We start from the raw sequence: 18,091 nt of genomic DNA on the forward strand, positions 1-18,091 counted from the left end.
TGGACACGGAACCACTGATTGGTTCAAAATTGGGAAAGGATTCTGGCAAGGCTGTATACTTTCACCCTGCCTGTTTAACTTATATGCAGAGCACATCACGGGAAAGGCAGGGCTAGATGAATCAAAAGTTGGAATTAAAATTGCTGGGAGAAATATCAACAACCTAAGATATGCAGATGATACCACTCTAATGGCAGAAAGTGAAGATGAACTAAACAGCCTATTGTTACGAATGAAGAAGGAGAGTGCAAAAGTTGGGTTGAAACTAAACATTAAGAAAACCAAGATCATGGCATCCGGCCCTCTCAATTCCTGGCAAATAGATGGGGAAGAAATGGAGGTAGTGACAGATTTTATTTTCCTGGGCTCCAAGATCACTGCAGACGGGGACTGCAGCCAAGAAATTAAAAGATGCTTGCTCCTGGGGAGAAAAGCCATGGCAAATCTAGACAGCACTCTAAAAAGCAGAGACATCACCCTGCCAACAAAAGTGCGTATAGTCAAGGCTATAGTCTTCCCAGTTGCAATGTATGGCTGTGAAAGTTGGACCATAAGAAAGGCTGAGCGCCAAAGAATTGAAGCCTTTGAACTATGGTACTGGAGAAGACTCCTGTGAGTCCCTTGGACTGCAAGGCGATCGAACCGGTCAGTTCTAGAGGAGATCAACCCTGATTACTCTTTAGAAGGCCAGATCCTGAAGTTGAAACTCAAATACTTTGGCCACCTAATGAGAAGGAAGGACTCACTGGAGAAGAGCCTAATGCTGGGAAAGGTTGAGGGCAAGAGAAGGGGATGACAGAGAATGAGGTGGCTGGATGGGGTCACTGAAGCAGTAGCATAATCCTAAATGGACTCCAGAAGATGGTAGAGGACGGGAAGGCCTGGAGGAACGTTGTCCATGGGGTCACAATGAGTCAGACATGACTTCGCAACTAACAACAACAACAAAGGCTAGGTACCAATTTGTGAACACTATTTTGTTGGGAATCTGGGAAATATTTGTAGTAGGTACATTAAGCACTTTTTAACATTCTCATCTGTAAACAGCGGTAATTATATTGGCATTTGTTCTTTAACCTGATGAAGCCAAAATGACAGAACATGGGTTATACACCACGTCGCAAGTTCTTTCGATACTTGCTTTGTGACATTGCAATGCAAATATATGAAGGGCATAGTTTCCCTTGCCATGTTATGATGTATGTTTCATCACTGCCACCTTGCTTCTCAACCCCACACAGATTTCCATAAATAATTAAGAGGACCCCTCTCCAACCCTCTAAAGCTCCAGGAATGCTAGAATTCTTTAAATAGTAACCTTAGAAATACTGCATTGGACAATATTGAAAATAGCTTGAAAGAGTCAGAAGAAGCAAATGAGAGATACAATGATTTTATATAATTTCTGATAAAGATTAACCACAAGACCAGATGATAAAGCTGATTTAATTATAAAAGTGTTGTTTAAAATAAATATATGTTATATTATCTCATCCTCATGTTTCTTGTTTAAAATGGTAATTATAAATTATTTTTAAATTTACATGGACACAGCAGACAAAAATACAAGAATAATTAAACAAATCATGTTATTGAATTTATTTGCAAATTTAGATTTTACTTACTATACATCTATATATATACTGTATATTCAGAAATGATTACTTTTCTTTAAAAGTAGTTTTTTGGGGTAGCTCTCAGCAGTAAACACTTTTGCTGCTAACAAGGTAAAAGCAGTTGAACGAAATGTGTTGACTGATATTCAAAACCCATTTACAAAAGACTTCTGCAACAAAAGAGCACATAAGACTATAAGAAAATTCATGGTTCATTTCAAATGCAGAATTCAAAGACTTTTGGAACATCTGGAACTATTTTCAGACGAATGCAGAAATCTGTTTATGGTAGAGTTGTTCCCAAGGATACAAGGAACTTCATACACTACATAATAAGAAGTCATATACATACTTATCTTACTTAATAACTTATGGCAAATGGGGGCAAGATGAGGGAATTAGATATATTTCAGTAGAGCTCCGGTTGCTGAGCTTCAGAAACCCAGATTACCTCTATATAGCAAAGATAATATTTTCTGAATATGTTAACTGTCCTCTAGTGATTGTTCATATTCTGAAGCCTAGTAATCATACTCCTAATTTCCATACATCTTTTTGCAGTTATCATTGTAATAATCCTAATTCAATTGTGTCAAAAAAAATTGAACCTGTTTGTCCTCGTATACAATCCAGTAGATACTGTCTGATGTTTCTATTTTCAGTTCTGTAGTCAAGCAAATGATACTGGTACCACGAATAAATTATGGCTTACAAACAGTATATAGTAAATAGGAACCATTGTCTTGAATAACAAATAGTTCATTTCAAGATTATAGCCATAAAGTAAAGCTAAACAGGATTATGCCATAAAGTTTCAGAAAAATAACATTTCTGAAAAAAAGATGTACTTTATTACATTTTTAAAAAATACTGGTTTTTTGCAACAATAGCAAACAAGGTCTTTCTAAAAAATGTTTTGTTTTGTCTCCATTGAATATTATTATAGGGACTTGGAAATCAAGTACATGATGTATTAGACAGACAAAATGTTTGAGCCTTCAATGTTTGGGCCATTGGCTTCATCATGTTGAAGGCTTTTTTTCAATCGGTCAATGTATCATGATTTTTTTTACTAAATTTGTGTTTTATTTTCCTCGATAGGGCTCAAGCAGTACAGGGTAATATCTGAATCCAGCCCACTATTCCAGCTGTGTATCTAATGACTGGAATTGTCCAGGTGTTGACTTGATGGTAATTCTCTATTGAGTTTGGTTTTTAAGATCTTCTTCAGTCACCTGACATATTCACTACTAACCTTTTTCTTGACTTCCGTGTTTGATGTTGTCTGTATTTGTAATGCTTTTCTTTATCCAGACACCTGATGTTATTTCCATAGGGCATTTTGATTCTTTTAGTTTTCACTATTTTTCCCCTGATAATGATAAGGGTGGCACATTTATCCAGACCAAAGTCCACTGCAATATCCTGGCTGTCTATGTGAACAGTATTAAGCAGCGATTGTATTTCAGATCCTGTTTTTCCATATAGCTTCAGATCAACTATGTACAGATAATGGGATAGCCTCACAGAGTTTTTTGTTGCTTGATTGCAAGCATCTATCTATTTAACTTTTTTCTCCCAATTTGTTTATTTAACTTTTTTATTTTAACTTATGCATGAGGCATAAAGTACAATGTAATATGTGTCCTAAAGCATCCTGTGCCACTCAAAATCTCTGGAAATCAATCATATACTATAAGCTTAAATAATAAATATAAAACCAGTGTATTTTTATATCTAATTATTGGAAAATAATCTTCAAACTCTTTCTGTTTTCTAACAATGGATTATTTAATAATAGCATATTAAAATATTATGGTGCATGATTTAAAATATTATGATTTATGATATGATTTATCATTTACCTCAGAATACAAATAGCTTTGACAGAAACAGGTTGTCAAAAAGAACCTTAACTCAAATAGAGGATTACTTCCAGTATCTTTTGGGTATCATCTTCCAAATGCCTATATACAGTACATAAAGAAATACAGTTGAATATATTATGTGGCTGTAATCATTGTGTGATAAAAGTTTCTCTGTTCCCACATTGTTTTAGGCACCACAAGTAGAAGATGAAATTATAAATACAATTATTATGCATTTATTTTCCTGATTATAAGAGTACAGAAAGATTAGCATTTTCTTCTCCTGCACTGCAGTTTTTCCAGGCAGGGAAAAGGTGTGTGGGTGTGGTAATTTCTTAGTCTTCTCTATACAGAATACAGTTGACTCTGTGTGGTTCTAATAGCTTTTATTCTTATGATTTGTATGCCAATATTTTGTAATTAAAAGCTGAAATATTACTTAGATCTATGGTAACTTCATCAGATCTTTCCTTGCTCTTGAACTACAATAGTGAAAGTAAAGGAAAAGCAATTATTGACATTTAATAAGTTTACCATATACCCATCGTTATGGCATGTGTTTTGCTATTTGCATTCCTGTTTAAGATGCTATGTACAATATTTCAGCATGGGCAGTGCCATTTTAAAGGGGAGCAAACTGTTCCTTTACTGAAAGTCCTGTCTGCAACACATCTCATTTTTAGAATTTGGGAAGTAGTTCAACCTCAGTACAGATCTAGTCCAAATGTCTAAAGAATGAAAATAACATCAGGGATGAAATTCATTTCAGTATTGGAACACTTAATTTGTCAGATAGGCAGTTTAACTGGCAGCCAAAGGAAAAAAGTAGCAATGCAATAATCTCATGCCTTGAAACTAGTTATGGTTTCACCATCACTATCCATATATTCATGGCACACTCTCACCTAAGGGCTGTGAGAATAACCTTGTGAGACAGGAGGAAGAGTCAAAGTCTAGACAATGATCAGACAAAACATAACCAACAGAAGGAATTTGGGCATGGAAAGCACCTAAGGAAGATCCCTCCTTAGTTTTCTGGAAAGTACGGATAAGGAGGGAAGAAATTCTTTCAGGTTGTTAATGTGACCTTACATCAGTACACATAGTTTGGGTTTCTTCTGTAGTAGAAAAAGCAATCAGACGGAAGACATCTAATACTCATTCAAGCAGTTTTAACGTGTCCTAAAATTCTGAATGTATGACACCAAGTTAGCAAGAATAGCCAACACTCCAGAAGATAGGCTTAAGATATAGAAGGATCTTGACAGACTTGAACATTGAGCATTATCTAACAAAATGAAATTCAATGGTGAAAAAAGGTTCTACATTTAGGCAGGAAAAATTAAATGCACACGTATAGTATAGGTGGTACCTTGCTCCATAGGAGTAATTGTGAGAGGGATCTCAGAGTCCTAGCATACAATAATTTAAATATGAGCCAGCAGTCTGCTGCAGCTGCCAAAAAAACCAACACAATGCTAGGCTGCATTAACAGAGGGATAGAATCAAGATCATGTGAAGTGTTAATACCACTTTATAATGTCTTGATAAGACCACACTTGGAACACTGCATCCAGTTTTGGTTTGTCACAATATAAAAAAGATGTTGAGACTATTGAAAGAGTACAGATAAGAGCAACAGAGACAATTAGGGGACTGGAGGCTAAAACATATAAAGTAACGATTGCAGGACTTCTGGTTTTTGCGCCATAGCGCACCCGCAGAATTGCGGTGCTCCACACTCCACAGTTGATTTCGTCCTGCCAGGGGACCCTAGATGGAGTCTGAAGTTGTCCCAGAGAGGGGGCGAAGAAAGAGGGGTGCCCCGATGATCACGGAACATCGGAGGTCATTCTGTTTGATCTGGGGGAAGTCCTCTAACCAAACAGGAGAAAGGCTAGCTGCACACCAGCATCTAGCTCAAGCTACCTGCAGCCAAAGTCCAAGAGCACGAACCAGAACAATGGTGAACAGCATGGTTGAAACTGGTGAGAGTATCAGTCTTCTCTCCTCTATTCTGTAACTAAGTCCTTGAGAAAGATCCCCAAAGTAAGAAAACCTCCAAAAGTGAAGGGAGGGGACTACAGCCCCACTCCCTCATAGAAGGAAGCGGCGAAATAATCTTTAAGGGGGAAAGAAATATATTGAAATTGAAGTTAAAATACTACAGTCTGGATAAACCTAGATATTAAAAAATAACTGCTAAGATTATACCTTAAAAGGTTTTGATGAAATTATAAAAATAATAATAATAATTTTTTGTCTGAAAAAGCTGGAAAATAAACAACTACTGACACCTAGTGGAGAATTAGAGCATAGAACATTAACAGCACTGACTCAGAAAATGGCAAGACGCCCAGAAACAAAGAATAATCTGTTTCCTTGAACTTTGTTGTTGTTAGTTGCAAAGTCATGTCCGACCCATTGTGACCCCATGGACAACATTCCTCCAGGCCTTCCTGTCCTCTACCATCTTCTGGAGTCCATTTAGGCTCATGCCTACTGCTTCAGTGACTCCATCCAGCCACCTCATTCTCTGTCGTCCCCTTCTTCTATTGCCCTCAATCTTTCCCAGCATTAGGCTCTTCTCCAGTGAGTCCTTCCTTCTCATTAGGTGGCCAAAGTATTTGAGTTTCAACCTCAGGATCTGACCTTCTAAAAAGCAGTCAGGGTTGATCTCCTCTAGGACTGACCAGTTTAATCGCCTTGCAGTCCAAGGGACTCACAGGAGTCTTCTCCAGTACCATAGTTCAAAGGCTTCCATTCTTTGGTGCTCAGCCTTTCTTAAGGTCCAACTTTCACAGCCGTACATTACAACTGGGAAGACCATAGCCTTGACTATACAAACCTTTGTTGGCAGGGTGATGTCTCTGCTTTTTAGTGTGCTGTCTAGATTTGCCATGGCTTTCCTCCCCAGGAGCAAGCGTGTTTTAATTTCTTGGCTGCAGTCCCCATCTGTGGTGATCTTGGAGCCCAGGAAAATAAAATCTGTCACTACCTCCATATCTTCCCCATCTATTTGCCAGGAATTGAGAGGGCCAGATGCCATGATCTTGGTTGAACTTTAATAACCCCCAGAAGACAGCTGGTGGGAACAAAGAAAGAATACATACTGGGTGAGCCATAAGATCAAAAAGTGTCTGAAGGAAAATAAATACTCTGTTGTCTAAACTCAAAAATTGTTTACAGGAAAAGAAAAACTTTGACTCTGGGCTAATCTTTTAGGAGGGAATTTACAGGAAGGACTCAAGGTAACTAAGTATACTGAACTGCAATTTTGACTGCTTGACAACTGACCTCTGAATAAAGAACTCTTATAAAATACTGATTTTACTGATGCCTTGACAATTGGAAATACAGTGGATTATAAAAACTATATATAAAGATAAGAACTATACAAAATTGGGCTGCTTGGTTCCTGACTTTGGCTGGCTTGACATGGCTAATTATAGAGACTATGGGACTGATGAACAACCATTTGAAAGGGGGAGGCAACATGGATATTGCATACTTATCAAAAAAATGACAGAAAAGTACATTTAATACTTACTCCTGAAGGACCTAGCCTGGAATATCAAAGGCCTGCACAAGCCACATTTCAAGATAAGACAAATACTTTCCAGGAGGAAATGCATGTAATTCTATGACAGATACAAATGACAATAGCTTTAAACCACAAGAAGATCAAAACCAACTTTGATGACATAAATGAGCACATTTCTAATCTAAACCCACAATCAAAAAACACTCACAAAATGATAGTAAAGAATGAACAAACAAATCAGATAACAGAAGAAAATGACAATCAGTGAAGCTACAAATGAAGAGAATTATAATTTAACGCAAACAGGAAAAAACCTACAAGACTTGGACATAACAACAAAAATGGAAAAGATACTTTATTCATCAAAATGTTAAAATAAACCTGAGGATAAGAAAGAAGAGTTAACAAAATGGACTATAGAATTGCCAGGAGAACCATTAGATTAGATTTTGGGAGACAAAAAGCATATTTTACGCATTCTGTCTTCTGCACTCCCAACAACACTTACAAAAATACAAGAACTTCCTGGCAAGCAGAATATATCAATTTGGAAAGCTACTTGGCAAAACAAGAAGGCCAAGAGTTTTGACTCACCCTACCAGATGGATATTACATGAGCAAACACTTGCTTGAATACGGTTAAAAGAACAGATAACTTTGGATATAAAGGGGCCTTGCAATAAGAGGGATAAGAGATATAAGTAATATAGTATTTTTTATAATATAGGTAAAGGTAAAGGTTTCCCCGCACATGCGTGCTAGTCGTTTCCAACTCTAGGGGCCGGAGCTCATCTCCGTTTCAAAGCCGAAGAGCCAGCGCTTGTCCGAGGACGTCTCCGTGGTCATGTGGCCGGCATGACTAGACGCCAAAGGCGCACAGAACGCTGTTACCTTCCCACCGTAGTGGTCCCTATTTTTCTACTTGCATTTTTACGTGCATTCGAACTGCTAGGTTGGCAGACGCTGGGACGAGTAACAGGCGCTCACTCTGCTACATGGCACTCAGGATTCAACCCGCCAAACTGCCGACCTTCTGATCGACAAGCTCAGCGTCCTAACTCACTGAGCCACCGCGTCCCTGTTTTTATAATATATAAAATGTAAAAATCTTGGCATGATGTATGTGAATGAAAAGTTTGAAATTTAAAGGTAAATTAAGTTGAAGAGAATTAGGATTAAGGAATGACTGAAATACTGAGGGGAAATTAAGCTTAAATAACAACTTCAGAAATAGGATATATAGTGATTTAACAACTTAACTTTTACAAATATAAGTAAAATATAAACTGATCAGAAAAGATGTTATGAGTAGATGTCATAAAATAGATAAGCAGTATAGTATTTTTATAATGCATGAAATATGAAAACATTGGGATGGTGTACCTAAATGAAAATCTGGATATTTGGATGATAAATATTGAGAAAATCATGACTGATAAGAATTGTTTGAATATTAAGGAGAAATTAATCTTAAATAAGAATTATGAAAATAGGATATATGGTGAACTAATAAGATGATTTTTATAAAAGCAACACAAGTTGATAAGAAAAAATGTCATACATGAACGTTATTATTTGTGCAAACATGAAAAAATGTTTATATTTAACCATTTATGTATTGAAAATATTAAGAATTATATTTGTTTAAGATTGAAGAAGGAGAATACTATTGGAAGAATGGAAGATCAAAGAAATATACTATTAATTAATATACTAATTATGGAAGTACAAAAATCAATTATTATTGACTGTTAATTAACTTCTATTGATTGTTTTTCCAAAATTTATGAACCAAGACAACACGCTGTACACTAGGCACTAAGGATTGTCATTGTAAAAAAACAATAAAACATTTCTAAAAAAAAAGAAATTGGGTATGTCTAGTGTTATGTATTGGGCTCAGTTGTAACACCACATGGTAAGCTGGAGCAGCTAACAGCTCTCCAGCTACCCAGACTCCAGGTCTCCAGTGCTGCTATTGGCTGTCCCTAGGCGGCAATGGGTTCCTTTAAACCTATTGGCTGCCGCCTAGGGGCCAGGCTATAAATTGCTGCAAGCTGCAGCCCAATTCTCAGTTCAGATCCGGCAAGCAATAAACCATGAGCTTTGTTGAACTCACTTGCCTCGTCTCCTTTCCTGCGCGAAGAACTCACTACACAACATCTAGAATAATGAAAACAAGGACTAGGGGTGTCATTGTGGCAGTGTTCCAATATCTAAGAGGCTGCCACAAAGTAGAGGGGGTCAACCTATTCTCCAAAGCAGCTGAAGGCAGGACATGTAGCAATAGATGAAAACTAATCAATTAATCCAGGAGAGATTAAGGAGCAATTTCCTAAAAGTTAGAACAATTAATCAGTGAAACAACTTTCCTCCAGAAGTTGTAGGTGTTCTAACACTGGAAGTTTTCAAGAAGAGATTGGACGATTTGTCTGAAATAGAAGAGGGTTGGACTAGGAAAGGTAAAAGAATGAAGCTGTAAGATGTAAAAGAGAACTAAAATGTAGAAAGTCACCTATCACAGTCTAATGTAAATTTGATCAATCTTTTTTGTACAATGTATGCAATATTGTGATAAGTTGCAGCTTTTAAAACTCATAAAACCATAAAAAGGATATAATGTCTCTGTACTTGCTACATATTCAGAAATATGCTTCAGGTTATGCTAAATCTATACACCTAATGCCCTTAATATCAGTCTGGTACACAATCCTAGTAGCAAATTAAGAAGTAACAGAATATACAGTTCAAACAAATGAATGCTGGAACTTATTTTGCAGGTTTATTTCTTTACTTCTGATTCAATGCTGCTTCATGTTAGAGCAGGGGCCCCCAACCCCCGGTCTGTGGACCAGTACCGGGTCGCGACATGCCAGCAACCAGGCCGCAGAAACAAGCAAAGCCCCATCCGCGAGATGCAGGCAGCATACAAAATCACGCACCCTCCAGTCCATGGAAAAACCTCTCTCCACAGAACTGGTCCCTGGTGCCCAAAGGCTTGGGGATCTCTGTTAGAGGATAAAATTAAAAATTGCCAAACAAGAAAGATGGTGTTTTGAAGAAAAATGCATATAACGTGGGGAAGAGAAATCGATGTATTTGAACAGAAATACCAATTTCTCTTATTGTATAATCAGTTGTATCACACTGTAGGAGAGTCACATATACATAACAAATCATAGAAGTTACTCATCGTAATACAAGTAATCCTTGACTTAGGAACATAAGTGGGACTGAAATCTTAGTGATTGACTGTATAGGTTGTTATGCAAGAGGTTATACGAATGCTTTGCTCAACTACCGCATTCTTAGCACTCCCAAGAGCAGCCATTAAATGATGTTGCAGGTCGTTAAGCAGACAGAATCTCAAGGAAGGAGTGTGAAGTGCCCCAAAGGGCTGGGGGAAACCCTGGAAGGCCTGGCATAGGTTGCATGCTAGTGTCTCAGAACTGAAACTCTTCCTCATCAAAATCCAAACAGGATTTTCAGCCCCTGGACACTAACATGTAACTTGCACTGGGGCCCCCACTGACTCCCCCACTCTCCTGAGGCAGCCTGAGCTCCTCACATTATTGCATTGCCTCTCTGCTCAGGGGCTGAAAATTCTGCTTGCATTTCAGCTCCCTCTTGTCTTGGGGACTGAGTGAAAGAGCTCCTTGCTGAAGGATTTCAGCACCGTGCAAGCAGGCACAGAGTTATAATCCTTTGGCAGGAAGCTCTTTTAGCCAGCCCTTAGAGATGAGAGGGGCCGGTGGCAGCAGCTTGCAACCATTGATTTTCTGGGGAAACTGTTGAAGAAATTTGCAAATGGTGAGCATATTATTATGGGATGCTTGCCAAGCAATTGAAAACAAACAGGTTGCCAAGCACACAGATCACAACCACATGATTGCATGGGGAGGGAGGATTTGTGACATTTTGAAATGGTCAGGAGTGATTTACAAGCTGTAAAGGCTGTAAAGCACCCTTTGCAAAGCTGCTATTAATTCAAACTGTTGTTAAGAAAACGATCATAAGTCGAGGACTACCTGTAATGGGAAAGGGATACGTTTATGCTATAGTAAAAAGGTAAATGTTCCCCCGCACATGCGTGCTAGTCGTTTCCGACTCTAGGGGCCGGTGCTCATCTCCGTTTCAAAGCCGAAGAGCCAGCGCTTGTCCGAGGACGTCTCCGTGGTACAGAAGTGTAATTGGAATGTGTTAAAAGCTCAGAGGAGATGAGGAATTTGAAAGTGGAAGAGTTGAAGAGAATTTCAAAAATTAGGATAAATTGACAGTTAACAAATTAGGACATACAGCACTGCAAAACAAAGCTTAAGTTCTCTATGTTATTTCAATTATGCCTCCATACATAAAGGTCTAAGTCAGTCTCTCTCTCTCTCTCTCTCTCTCTCTCTCTCTCTCTCTCTCTCTCTCTCCCTCCCTCCCTCCCTCCCTCACACACAGAGCCTATATAATTATAAGCTATCTAAAGTGCCATTTTTTTTTCAAAAATACCTCTTTCCTTTGGTCCTGCATAAATAAACTAATATTTGCCTTAAAGCAGAACATATCTTCATTCACAGCACATGCATCTAGTTTTTATAAAACTAAAGTTATAAGGTCTAAGTGCAGTGTTTTAACTGCTATTGTTTGGTATTTATGGGTGACTGTATGAGTTTAATTGGGTCATTATAGTCCATATCTATAATTATTTTATGAGATCTTGCATACTGTCTCATTAGTACTAAAATTCAACTGTAAATAGGGGGTAGAAGTCGGGCAAAACAGTACTAAACAAAATTACTTAAAGCAAGTTAAGTGTTTACTATGTTTCAATTATCCCCATTTCAACAAGCAAATTATTTCAAGAGTACATTGATGTGTTTAAAATGTTATTCTGTACTATTTAGATGTCAAATGGTCACAATCATAGATTCTTTTTCAGAGCAATCCAAAAGCAGTAATGGAACATCTGCCCCATTATAAATTACATTATAAAACAAGTTTTCACTTTAAGAATTGATTTAGTGTTCCTACATTTTTACCTATTGTTCTTTAGCAATGTGCTTGCTTCTCCTTGGTAGCACACATGAATCAAATGGAGATCAAACAAGCGCATCTTCAAACTCTAGACCAGGGTTTTTCAACTGGCGGTACGCGTACCACCTGTGGTACATTGGCACCTGGCAGGTGGTACACAACCACTCTAGAAAAATGATAGCAAAGGAGGGCAATCAGCTGAACCGGTGGCAGCACCACACAAGCCTGAGCGAGAGACAGCTGGAGCTGCAGGGCTGTCAGGGCTCAGCAGAAGCGCCAGGATCAGCGTTGCTTTCCCGCTGATCGGCACTTCTTCAGGGCTGTCAGGGCTCAGCGGAAGCACCAGGATCAGCACCAGACTCCAGCTGAAGCTCGGTGCTGATCCCAGTGTGTCTGCCGAGCCCAGAAGAAGCGCTGATCAGCTGGAATGTTGCAGCATCTCCAGGGTTTTGTGATTTACATTCATATACTGCAGCTGATCGGCGTTTCTGCAGGGCTAGGGGGGCTGGGCAGAGCCCAGGATCACCGTGAGTGCCTACAGCTGATGGGCCTTTCTGCAGGGCTATGGGGGCTGAGCAATGCCCAGGATCGTCTTAAGCAGCTACAGCTGATCGGCATTTCTGCAGGGCTATGCGGACTGAGCAAAGCCCAGGATTGCCATGAGCAGCTACAGCTGATCGGTACTTCTGCAGGGCTATGGGGGCTGGGCAGGATCAGTGCGTATTTCTGCAGGGGTTGCAGGGCCGAGACAGAAGCCCCAGGATCAGTGCTTCTGGTGCACACAGAAGAAAAAAGGAGGGGAAAGAGAGGAGAGGGAAAGAAAAAAAGACAATGGGGGAAAGAGAAGGGGACTGCAAAAGAGACAAAGAGAAGTGCAGCCTTGAGAGGAATCAGCTGGAGGTGCATGGAACAGAAAAGGGGGAGGAAGAGAGAGGAGAGGCTATAAAAGAAGGGAAGAGCAGAGAGGATATAAAAGAGGGATGAGAGATGATATAAAAACAGAGGATCTGGCTTCTCCAGTGACTTTGTTTGTCAGAAGGTTGCAGAAGGGGATCTCATGATCCTGGGACACTATGACCATCATAAATATGAATCAGCTGCCAAGCATCCAAATGTAGATTGACCCTTGGGGTGCTGCAACGGTCATAAGTGTGAAAAATGGTCATAAGTCACTTTTTTCAGTGCTGTTGTAACTTTGAATAGTCACTAAGCAAACTGTTGTAAGTTGAGGACTACCTGTAATTTATCACTTTTTTCCTTTTTTTTTTTTTTTTGGTCATCAGGTTTTTGACACCTTGCTAGGCGACTGGTGGTACTCGAATACTGCCATATCCTAAAAGTGGTACAGTCTGTGAAAAGGTTGAAAAGCCCTGCCCTAGAACACCTCTTAAGAACACATCTTTTATTTATAAAGTTCTTACTGTACTCTTTTTGCTTACTCTCCACGATGCTCGTGTCTTTCCTATTATGTCCAGCTTTCATTCCCACAGATACTGTATAGTGGCATTTTGTAGCATTCATTTATTATAGTTACTTCCTTGACTGTAAGAAAAATTCAGTAGCTAAAAGAGGCAGAGCTTTTTTGTCATTCAAATTCCCTGAATTGCTATAATAGAAAACAGAATAGAATGGCTTCATTTGTAGGTCACTATACCCTTCCTATCATCAAAAGGAGAAATCTGTGTAGAGCCTACATTAATCTACTAGAATAGTTGGATACATATTCCACTAACTCTTGGTTACATTTTTACCATTTCAAGCAATTCCTAATTTCTTATCTGTCATATGTTTGCTCCTTTCCCCTTTGGAGATGACTTGAAGTATTTCAATATCTCAGATAGGACAATGAGTAAAAAATATTGTATTAAATAAATGATTTCCTGCCTTTAAATAATAAAGTTTGCTTTGAATCAAGCATGATGCCTGGTGATTACAGTACAGTATATGTAATTTGCTTGGCAACCAAGTCTACATTCTTGAGATTTCCAATAATCACTCATCCAAGCACTAATCAGATCTAACCCTGCTTCACTTTTTAAGACCAGCCAAAGTTGGCTAGGTGATGCTCAGCTCCTGTTGACTATATCTACACATCCATACAGATTTCTTGTCAACAATGTTGAAATAATTTTCCACTGCCTCCTTTCAAGATAGGCCTGCCCTTACTTAGAAGTTAGTGTGTTTTTTTTAATTTGCCAAAGTCTTTAGGTACTGACAAGTGATATAGCCCTGGTGACACAGTGGTTAGAATGCAGCACTGCAGACTAACTCTGCCCACAGCCAGGAGTTCAGTCCTGACAGACTCAAGGTTGACTCAGTCTTCCATCCTTCCAAAGTTAGTAAAATAAAGACCCAGGTTGTTGGGGGCAATATGCTGACATAAACTGCTCAGAGAGGGCTGTAAAGCATTATGGACGGTATATAAGTCTAAGTGCTATTGCTTCTGTCACCTGCTTTTCCAAATCTGTGGTTTTATAGTTGTTCATTTTCAGTAATAAATGTGAAATTGAAACTTTCGTCTAAAATTTTGAGTGGGCAATTGCTATTGAGTATGCTGAAGTATAACAGATCATGCTTAAAGCAGAAATTAAAAAATCATGACTTCATATTTGGGGACATGTTGCAATATACTTACAATGGAAGAGTATATAATTTTAGAAAAATAAGATTGGTCTCTGTTATGATTTTACTTTCAAATAAAATGATTTTTTTTAAAAGGTATTGTTTATTCTGAGAATTCTGCACCAATGCTAGAATTGGCAAAGGCAGAACATACTCAGCCTACCCACTGCTTGTATCAATTGTCAGAACAAGATGTTCCTATTCAAAGATATTTATAGGACTTAAGCAACATGTCAGTCAGAACACATAAATGCTTACTGTATGTGATAACATAAAGCAAGTACATTTAGTGTTTAGTCATTTCCTGATATGAAGAGCACCTTGTCCAACTTTCTATGTGAAAATAACAGTTGGCAGATAGCTAATTGAGAAATTGTTAATTACAATCCCATTAAACAAGATGAAAGCAGAATGGATGCAGTTTAGAATGTTTTGAGGAGAAACACCACTACAATGATGACCTAAGAGCTATTAACCTAACTAGCAATGTAAGTCAGCCATAGGTAAGCTGACTTACATCCAGCAGGAAAGAGAAAAGGCATTGTGACGCCATATTCAAAATAACAACAGTGTTTTATTTTCAGTAGTCTCTTGATAAATCTGAGTGGGCCTGATACCCCACACGGTCTTCTAAATGATAGTAATAATGTGTTCAGTAAAGATGGAGAAAGAACAATGTACCACACTTTTTCAGCTAGCACAACAGACATCAAACTAACTTCTCCTCATTTTGGAATTCAGAGGGGGAGAGAGAACATCCCTTCAAGACTATAGTAAAAGACTATTTTACTGATTGATGAGAATGTTTATAAATATGTTTATAAATGCCTTAAGCAGGTGGTTGGACTAGAAAGTCCCACCAAAGTCCCTTCCGACTCTGTTATTCTATGATTTGGCCCTTTCTCCTTAAGGAGACTTGTTTGAAGAGCCTCAAAAATTCAACTCTGGATAAGGTATTGCGAAGACATCCAAATTACCTTGACTGTTCAGTAACCATACCTTAAGGCCCTAATGCCCACTTTGAAATGAGAAAGGAAATATGGAGCTGCATTAGAAGTAAAAGAGAAGAAGAAAGGGGAACTGTTCTAGGTAATAACTGTTCTAGTCACCTAGTGTGACTACAAAGCTAGCCAAAATATATTTATTTATAAATAAGAGGTTGTTTCTTCACAAATGCATGGCACAACATAGGAGAACAAACCCATCAGGACAGGATTCAGCAATCGATCTGCATCTGAAAGACAAAGGTTACTTTTTTGAAGACAGCAAAGTTCACATTCTGGACAGAGAGGACCACTAGTTTGAAAGAGGGGTCAAAGAAGCCAGCTATGTTAAAATTGAACAGCCTTTTCTCAACAGAGGGGGAGGAATACGACATCACCTGTCTACGACCTACTCCTTTCAGCAGTTCCAAGAAGGCTCCACATCCATTTGCACTCTGATTTAGGTGAATCTGAAGTTACAGATAAACCCCCAAGTGACCTTAATGACTCTCAGAGTGCCAATGACCAAATGACAGCAAAGAATATAAATCCTTCCATTCCCCTCCATTCAGTCAAAACTGAGAAAGCTTCTTGGATGAGAAGTGAAACATTTTCAAAGAAAAAACCAAGAAAGTTCAGTTGCCTTTTGGAAAAGCACTTTTGGGGCAACCATGACATGGATGATTGAGAATCTCCATAGACATACCAAGAATGAATTTTTGACAAGTATAGTAGGATCATATGTAGCCTTTCATGCCAAAGTGTGTACTCAAGTAAAAAGAAACCATGCCCTTCCAGCATTTGCATGCACATGACAAGGAGAAATTCTATGTACATCTATGTGCCCATGCTCCTTCATGCTTCTGTTGTTCCAAATCAATACACAACCACTTAGATAGTGCAACTAGGATGCACTCTCTCATTGCCTGCTCTCATTTACTGAATAAGAGGGTGTGTTCTGAATTTGTAGCTGAAAATTGAGCTCCTCCACTGAAAAACATTTTTTTGGAGGAGTCCTATAATTTCTAACTGATCTATCTCATGCTTGAGTTGTCTAGCAATTAAAAGATTCCAGCTTGGTTAGATCCCATAACGATCTCTCAGACATATAACTATTGCATGTGAATGAAGTTCTGCATACAGTTCTGGTCACCACAATATAAAAAAGACACTGAGACTCTGGAAAGAGTGCAGAGAAGAGCAATAAAAATAATTAGGTGACTTGAGGCTAAACCATACAAAGAACGGTTACAGGAATTGGGTATGTCTGATTAATATAATGAAAAGAAGGGCTAGGGACGACATGATAGCAGTGCTCCAATATTTGAGGGGCTCCTACAAAGACGGGGAGGTCAAACTATTTTCCAAAGCACAAAAAGACAAGAAACAAAGATTGGAAATTAACCAAGGAGAGAAGCAACCTAGAACTAAGGAAAAAATTTTCCTAACAGCGAGAGCAATCCAACCAATGGAATAGCTTGCCTTCCATCACTGGAGGCTTTCAAAAAGATACTGAACCATCATTTGTCTACAAGGGTGTAAGATCTCCTGCTGGAGCAAGGGATTGGACTAGAAGACCCCAGAGGTCCCTTCCAACTCTTACTGTTCTATGTTCTGAGTGCGAAGGAAAGTTAAACGAAGGGAACTTGTAGAAACGATCTACTCACATGCCAGATGGCGAAGAAAATCAAAGCAGCGCACAATACCAGGGAGAGCATGTAGCAGAAGGCAGCAAATGTGAAGGCCATGCCGGGACCAGGAGAAGAAGAACCTCGTGGAAGTGGCGCGCCTCCCACCTAGTTTTGGGAAGCAAAGCGATTCTCCAAGCTAGGTGCGAAGAGCTTCTCGTTTGCCAATGAAAGGAGGGCTCAGGACACATTTGCTTCGCAAAACCGTCCTTATCGGAGCACGACGCGGTCCGCTTAGAGACGTACCACGGCGTCGTTCGGGCTTTTTTGCCTTTCTCTGTTAAATCTTCCGATAGGCAGCCCATGAAAATAGGACAGCTCCAGGCAATACTCCGGATCCAAATGGGCGACCCTTCGAAAGCATCCAAGGCGAGCGAGCTGTCAGGGCTAAAGAAACGGGGCGGGGTGATTCGGAAAGCAATCCCCAAAGCAAATTCTCCCCCAAAGGAAAAGCAACAGCCTGGGGAGCGGGAAGGTCCCGCGCAGCGAAGGTCTCTGAGCCGGCGAGGGAAGCCGGGAGAAAAGGCGACGACAGGAAAGGCGGCAAACCGCTCCGCTCCTGGCTTTTCTCTCCCGGAAGGAGCGCGCGCATTCTCCCTCAAGCCAGGAGCCTCTGGCGGGGGGGGCGGGGGGGGAGAGCCCCGGCTGGCTCCCTTTCCACCTTTTCTCCTTCAGCAGAGAAGTTCCTTTGTTCGACATTCGCGAGGGGAAGAGAGGTTCAGTGGCGTCGTCATCCTCCTCCTCCTCC

The 18,091-nt window shown here is 39.4% G+C and overlaps 1 protein-coding gene across 1 annotated transcript in view; it reads right to left on the reverse strand.

The window, feature by feature from the left end:
* Positions 1 to 17,403, reverse strand: part of CNIH3 (cornichon family AMPA receptor auxiliary protein 3) — a gene marked incomplete at both ends in the record, with an annotated part of 78,871 nt that extends 61,468 nt beyond the window's left edge. The window contains one exon of the mRNA XM_083351802.1: positions 17,323 to 17,403. Within this exon, the coding sequence (XP_083207928.1) occupies positions 17,323 to 17,403 (81 nt within the window). The remainder of the gene's footprint in view (positions 1 to 17,322) is intronic.
* Positions 17,404 to 18,091: the final 688 nt, after the last annotated feature.

This window comes from Vipera ursinii, assembly GCF_947247035.1.
Source record: "Vipera ursinii genome assembly, chromosome: 1".
Lineage (NCBI taxonomy): Eukaryota > Metazoa > Chordata > Lepidosauria > Squamata > Viperidae > Vipera > Vipera ursinii.